Raw genomic sequence first — 7,445 nt, 5'->3', positions numbered from 1 at the left:
TCTTATTATTATTATTGGAAAATAAAAAATAAATTAAATTGATTTTATATATAATTGGTCGAGCAGACCGAGGCAAGACGGGACAAGGCAATACCCGAACCCACCTTAAATCCATCCCAAGTTTTAAAAAAAAATTCAAATTCGTCCCTAACTTATTTACTTAAAAATAGTCCCTTACTTGTTTATTTAATAATAAAAATTAAATTAAATTGATTTTATATATAATTGGTCGATCGGGACAGGACAGGATGGGACAAGACAATACCCGAATCCACCCTGAATCCATCCCAGGTTTTAAAAAAAATTTCAAACTCATCCCTAACTTGTTTATTAAAAATGTCAAACCCATCCTATTGGAGGCTGAGCGGGACGGATATCCAAAAAAACCGGCCTCATTGTCATCCCTATCCTTGCAAATTGAGGCAAAAAGACTTATGGGTTCAGGTTTATTTTGTAATGTGTTATATAACAAAAAAAAAAATGAAAAAAATATTTCAAATAATTTTTTATATTTTAAAAATGATTTTGAAAACTTCACCAAATAATAATTTTTTTTTCCCAAGGAAAGCCTAGAAAGCACCTATAGTTGTGCTAAATTTACTCCCAAAAAGACTCAATAAATAAACAGATACTCCCAAACACAATAAATAAATAGAGCTTCTCAAAGGAGTTTTGGGCAAAACAACCATTTTATGGAGAAAAAAATTAAATTTAACCACTTAGTCAAATGTTCAAAATGATCCTTTTATTGCCACGTAGGAGTCATATTATTAAAAAAATAAAAATAAAAATTAAGTTGAAGCCTACATTGCCAAGACTTCAATTAAAAATAAAGTTTCATTTTTTTTTTTTTAACGTGAAACTTCAATTGTCAATTAAGCCTTTAGCTAAAAAATAAAACCTTAATTATCAATTGAGGTTTCATTTTTTAACCAAAACTTCAATTGTCAATTGTGACTTCATTTTTGAACTGCAACCTCAATTACCAATTGAGGTTGTATATTTATGGGAGGAGAATGTAGCACTCACATGACTGGAAAGAGGCACACAATTTAAAAGGGCCTAAAAGGTATATTTTTGCGATCAAATGGCCCATTTTGACCCAAAATTCTTCACAATGTCTATCAAATATTTGAAAGTCCAGCAAGCATACTTTGTATTATAGAAATATCCTTCATGTTTTTTTTTTCTTTTTCCAGTGGATGCATATCATCCAAGTTCAACATAGTTTATATACCAAGGCATCCCAGAAGGAGGATTGCTAACCAGAAAAACAAAAAACAAAAAATAAAAAAATAAAAAAAATTCAATTATTGGAACCATAAACCGACCCTTTTCCTATTTTAACAATAACTTGTCATACGCCTCAAATCAAACTTATTTGGTTATTTTCCAGATGGGGTTGAGAGATTGTTCAAGTTCAAATTTCAGTTTCATTTATTAGTTTCAGATTTGAAGCTGAATTTGTACCTGGGAATCTATGAAGACTTCTTATGCAACAAGGGATCAGAAACTACTTGGGGCTCGAAGTCCGGTTTGATGTACTGTGCAAGCAATTCTGCATACATTTCATACCGAGAAGTCATTCGGAACCCCCACTTGTCTTTCAGCTGCCTACAGAGGTTCAGGTCCATGTCTGATATCAACAAGCCGTCCTGGTAACGGGAGAGAGACGGTGTGCAAGATGCATCTGGTGCTGAAAAATGGCTGGATCCATAGAAATGCCCAAAATCTGCATGTTGAGGCTTCCCATCACCAGAAGTGAATGGATTGGGGAAGATCTCAGTCCCAACGCGATTGATCGATGCAACAAAGTAACTATTTGCTATTGCAGCATTGCGAGCCTGAAACAGACATCATTCATAATTATCAATTGAATGCAGCAAGTATTGATTGAAAAGATTACCATAGCTTATAAACATGCGAAACATGCCCTTATAATCACCATAGGTCCATAACACAGGCTCCTCTCATGGGAGTGATTCATGTGATATAGAATGTAATAAAATAAAGTAAAATAAAAAGGAGTAAAGGAAAACCTCAATAGGCCACATTGGTTCACTGAGTTCGCCAACAGTAGCTGAGGGGTTGAAAACAATTTCTGCACCATTCAAGCCAAAAGCTAACCAATTCAAAGGATGGTGCCTTCCATAACATATATTAATGGCTATCTTTCCAAATGCTGTCTCAAACACAGGATGCCCAGTGTTCCCTTCCATATAATAGGTGCTCTCATTGAAGTCACCAACCCGAGGTATATGGTTCTGCCAAATGCCTGTGTCACTATGCATTCAAGTAAAGAAAGCTAATATTAACACCCAAACACCTAGAGTATAAAGGGCAGCACTTACCTTCCGATGCTTGCCAATGATGTTTCCATTGTTTCCAATTATAACAGCAGTATTCCAGATAGTTTCGCCATGTTTAACATCCCTCTCGAGAATTGGACTCACTATGACCATGTTATATTTCTGGGCAAGATCCTGAAGAAATTGTGTTGATTCTCCATCAACAGGCTCAGCAAATTCACTCCACCTCTTCTCTCGAGTACAAAATGCGAAGGGCATTGTCCATGCCTCCTGGATTCATATTAATGAACTGTTATTAAAGATTTCGGGGTGATTGGCAGATTACGAATGTAAAATCATGCAATTATTAAGGCATAACTTACTTGCAAGCATAATATGTTTACTCCTGAAGCACCAGCTGCATCAATGATAGGCTTCAGTTTCTCAAAGATGGCCCCTCTTTGGTCCAAAAAGGGTGCTGTAGTTGGACTAGCAATAGAGTTCTGAATAAGACCAACTCTAACTATTCGGCTCTCTCTCAGTTGCTCTTTATCAGCATGAAAGCAGTAAGCCTGTAAGCATACGCAAACAAAGATTCAGAGCAGTTTGTAACATAATACTGGGTTGCAAATATAAGTGTCATTATGACAAAAGAAGGAAACGTTTAAAATTGAAGTACATGGAGCTAAGCCACCAACTAAGTCAAAATTTGAACATATTAGGTGGAGGCAGTCAACCAAAAAATGGAGGGCCGGTTTAGTTAATCATCCTTTTACATTTTAAGGACAAGAACTTTGTACAAGCGTCATACTTAAACTTTCTTGGGAGTCAGATATTGTGGATCTCTTGTGATTTAGCTGCCTTTTTTTTTGTATACCACACTGAATAAGAGAACATTCAGATTTTAAGGTTATTCCCACAAGATGAATGGCAGTTCAGCCATTTTGAAAGTTTGTCATTACAACAAAAAGAATATGGTAACATGGAAAAATTGACAATTATTGATCCTTGAGTTGCTAACCCACCTCTTTATCTTTTTTGGTCTTTCCAATGGGCTTCATATGGAATCAAATTTTCATGGAATGCCCAATCAGAATCATCAAATACCTATATTTAGATCATGTTCGATTCCATGCACAGATACCAGAACCACATTCCAACAGATACTTATATCTGACGAACTCAAAAAACCTTTAAAAATTTACTTTTGCAACACAAAAACACATGTTGCCACAATGAACTCATATCCAACTTATCCAAAAACAAAGAGCAAAATCCTACATCATCATAATTGATGCAACTAAAGGTGTCTCTGTAGCCAAAGATTAGCTAACTTTATGACCACAATCAATCAATTCCATACGGGATGTTCTAGGGGATTGAATCATTTATAATGCTTCACATAAAATTTGAGATGAGACCATCTCATTTCCATGGCACTGCTTCAATTTTCTCTTAAAGTTGTTACATAAGATCAATATGGGATTTCAATAAGTTTTCTTTTGTAACTTAATTTGAAGATTATGGTAAAGGCTTGATTTTACACAAACAAGTAGTGCACTAAAAATGCTGGGAGGTTCTAACAACTCCCTTTTCTTGGGAGGTTCTAACAATCCAATTAGTAGGTAAGGAAAAATAGGAACTATCAAATGGGGGATACACACCGTTACCCATGCCATAATTCATGGCCACAAGGCTGATCATGGTTTCTTCCATCTTCAAAGATATTGTAAACTTTAACACATATGAAAGGCATAAAGCCTACCTGAAGATCGAAACCATGCTCCAAAGAGAGAGCCTTAGCAGACTCTGGCAGAGCAATGTTTTCAAGTGGTTTTCCACAGTTCAGGCCCAGAAGTAGTCTGCTAACTTCCTGAAAAATATTAAATGAAAGATCAAAGAAGTTGCAAAATGTTTACAGGAGGAAAAAAATTTATTGTATAGAGATAAGGAACAATGGAAAGACTGGAAGAAAATCAGAAACAACAAGAAGAGAAATCCCATTTCCACTAAAACCAAATTCGTTAAGGCTACATTTATTTTATAGGAAACCCGAAAAGAGAAAGCAAAATTATCATGGATTCATCAGCTGGGTTCATACATCATTTTCATAATTTGGAAAACAAGAAAATTCATGAGTAACTTCAACTATGTGCTGCAATAGTAAACAAATTATACTTCAGCTGTCTACTTGTTGAGAGTATTCAATAAAAGAGAAGAAATCAAAATTTCATAGCGTACATTTATTCTTCTTAAAAAGGCACAAACCAACTTGTCTAGTAAAACAAAAGGCACAAGATTCCAAATCTGCTTTGTTTTCCTGCACTTAATTTTCTCAGTAACCAAATAGACCATCACAAAAAAAAAAAAGAAAGAAAGAAAAAAAAAGAACACACACTGGCAACAATCTATAAATCAAAATCATAGTCAACGCTGCGGTTGATTGCACAGAACTGGAATTCATCTTAAACTAAAAATTCATGTATTTACTAAGACGATGGTGGATTAATCCAAACTGAATCCCAAATTCACAGGTCAACAAAGCAACAAAAATTCGAATTAGAAATTGGTTTCCACTTCCATGCACGTAAACGCAGCCCAGAAAAAAATAAAAATCCCAGATGGCTCTTCATGCTGTAATCAGACTCGAGCAGAGAAAGAACCCCAATTCACAAAAGGGCACATCTCAAAATTGAAAAAAAAAAAAAAAAATAGATGAACAGCTTTAGCACAAGTAGGAAGAAAATTGCCTGATAGAGGTGGGGTTGGAGAGAAGCTTTGAGGAGGTGATGAAGAGATTGGAACCCGCAAATGGAACCATCAGTGGAGGGCTGGGCTTCTTCCAATTTTCCATTTTCCTCTTCCCTTCTCTCCATTTTCCTTCTTTGAACCTGTGATCAGGCAAAGGAGTATATGTGGGTGGAGTTTTTGTCTTTGTTCGAGTATTAAACCCATTTATTTTTAGGTTATATGTTTGGAATCTTTGACTGGCTGAGCAGAACAGATACGGAAATTATATTAAAAATAATAATAATAATAATAATAATAATAATAACAATAATAATAATAATAATAATAATGGGCTAAACACCTCTTCTTATTATCTTAATCATATAAATGAAATATGTCTACCACTTTTTATATTTTTTTATATTTAGGCTATGTTTGGCTACGAAATTTTGAGGAAAAATGTGAGGGAAACAAAATAGAGAGGAAAAGTGGAAGAAAAGAAAAAATGAAAGAAAATAAAAAATAAATTCAAAATTAATAAACTTATTTCACTTAATTTCCTCAATTATATAAAGATTAAATAATTTTAAAATGTATAAATTTTTAACTAATTTTAATTATATTTAATTTTTAAAAAAAAATTATAATAAAACCAAACATGAGAAAATCATTTTTCTTTGTATTTTTTTTCTTTTCTTGATACTTTTTTAGAACTAAACATATTAAAGTATAAAAATTATAAAAATATCATATAGAAACTTGTAAAAAGTAATCGATTAAATCAAAATCAATAAATAATATTTTGAAATATAAGAGAAAACTTCAAAAAAGATGAAATATAAAAATTATAAAAATATCATATAGAAATTGGTAAAAAGTAATCGATTAAATCAAAATCAATAAATAATATTTTGAAATATAAGAGAAAACTTCAAAAAAGATAAAATATATGAATATTTTTTTTTTAACTTTATATATATAATTTGTCTTCATCACCCACGAATAAACTTAGAATTAAAGATTTAATTACGACTAAAAATTCACTTTTCTATCTTTATCTATGGATTCTTTACTCACACTAATTTAATTGGAAGTATTAATCCAATTTATAAAAATTATGTCTCGTAATTTCATAATCCAATATCCAAATTTTATACAATTTATGAGAATGTGTATTCTTTTTGGATAAGAAATAAAGATTCTCAGTAGAATTTGAATCAAATCAAATTGAAGAAGCTCTTAACTATTATTGAGTTATTTTGTTAAAAAGACTTTAAATACTTTTTGAAATTGAAATAATAGTCTTTCTTATTTATTCTTTAAAATAAAAAATAAAATAAAAACTAATTTTGGACATTTTTACCTTTCTTTAGTTTTTAAAAATGGAAAAAATATAAATTTAAAAATTAAAATAAATATTTTTATATATTACGGCTAACTCATTCACCTATATTAATTTTTCTATATAAAGATTTAATAATTTCGAAATAAAGTTTCTAATTCATGTTAATTATATATATATATATATATATATATATATATATATATATATATATATATATTTTGATATTTTTCGTAATACAACTAATAAAATAACTTTTTTCTCAATATTTTTTTTTCTTTTCTCTACTTTCATGAAACCAAATATAATATTAATACTAAAATGATAATATATTTGGTTTGAAGGTTTACAATGGTATAAAAGAAACAATGATATATATAATTATTTTTAAATATATATATAGTTATGTGGACCCCGCATTTCGGCTCATGCGTTTCCCACTCGATGGTGAGCTCGATTTTTATTTGAAAAATTGATTTTTTATTGATTATTTGAAAATGACTTGGAGTCGTCACTTATTTTTGTTTTATTTTTAAAAGGGTAAATAAAATAAGAAAGAAAAACCCTAAGTGTGACTCCTTGTTTTGTAAAAAATCGGATCGGGTTCGAGGGTCAGGTTACTTATCGAGAAGGTAAGGTAGAGACCGTACCATCCCTTTAAGTCCCTAAAAACGGGTCTCTACTAATAAAATGAAGCAATCATGGGAAATGATGAATAAATCAATGAATACCTAGAATGACCATGCTCATGTGAAAATCAAAACACTCAATAAGAACGATCGAAGTGGGAGCGGAGCATACCTTGGCATCAAACGATCAGTGTGCTATCAAGAAAGGGGGTTAGCGCACAATTAAGAAATAATACCATGCATGTCATAGAGCAGAATAACTCAATCATGTACGACCATCAAATCAACTAATTAATCAATCAATCATATAAACGTGTATATGGGGCCCCCACCAAAGCCCGATTTATATTGCATGAATTAATCCCATAAATTCCATTATTCGGAATTACGGAAAATTCGTTCTTGCTTATTAAAGTCCAGAGGAGCAGAAGATTGTTTGGAAGCCAGAGCGAAATT

At 31.8% G+C, this 7,445-nt stretch overlaps 1 protein-coding gene across 1 annotated transcript; it reads right to left on the bottom strand.

Moving 5' to 3' along the window:
* Window positions 1–1,129: 1,129 nt before the first annotated feature.
* On the bottom strand, window positions 1,130–5,213 carry LOC117908760 (beta-ureidopropionase-like). Its single transcript, XM_034822468.1, has 6 exons — window positions 5,039–5,213; window positions 4,054–4,161; window positions 2,672–2,860; window positions 2,352–2,579; window positions 2,040–2,264; window positions 1,130–1,844 (listed from the first exon to the last, which is right to left on the bottom strand). Exons 1-6 carry the CDS (start codon window positions 5,162–5,164, stop codon window positions 1,479–1,481), a joined length of 1,242 nt encoding a protein of 413 aa, XP_034678359.1. The 5' UTR covers window positions 5,165–5,213; the 3' UTR covers window positions 1,130–1,478.
* Between the last annotated feature and the right edge of the window lie 2,232 nt (window positions 5,214–7,445).

The sequence above is a fragment of the Vitis riparia genome, chromosome 3, assembly GCF_004353265.1.
Source record: "Vitis riparia cultivar Riparia Gloire de Montpellier isolate 1030 chromosome 3, EGFV_Vit.rip_1.0, whole genome shotgun sequence".
Classification (NCBI taxonomy): domain Eukaryota; kingdom Viridiplantae; phylum Streptophyta; class Magnoliopsida; order Vitales; family Vitaceae; genus Vitis; species Vitis riparia.
This window is presented reverse-complemented; position numbering and strand designations above follow the sequence as displayed.

Excerpts from the sequence above, each read along its gene's own strand:
- LOC117908760 (XM_034822468.1), bottom strand. The coding sequence starts at position 5,164 with ATGGAGAGAAGGGAAGAGGAAAATGGAAAATTGGAAGAAGCCCAGCCC. Across the intron at positions 2,265-2,351 it reads TCATTGGCAAGCATCGGAAG|AACCATATACCTCGGGTTGG; the intron begins GTAAGTGCTGCC and ends GGCATTTGGCAG. Across the intron at positions 1,845-2,039 it reads AACCAATGTGGCCTATTGAG|GCTCGCAATGCTGCAATAGC; the intron begins GTTTTCCTTTAC and ends TGTCTGTTTCAG.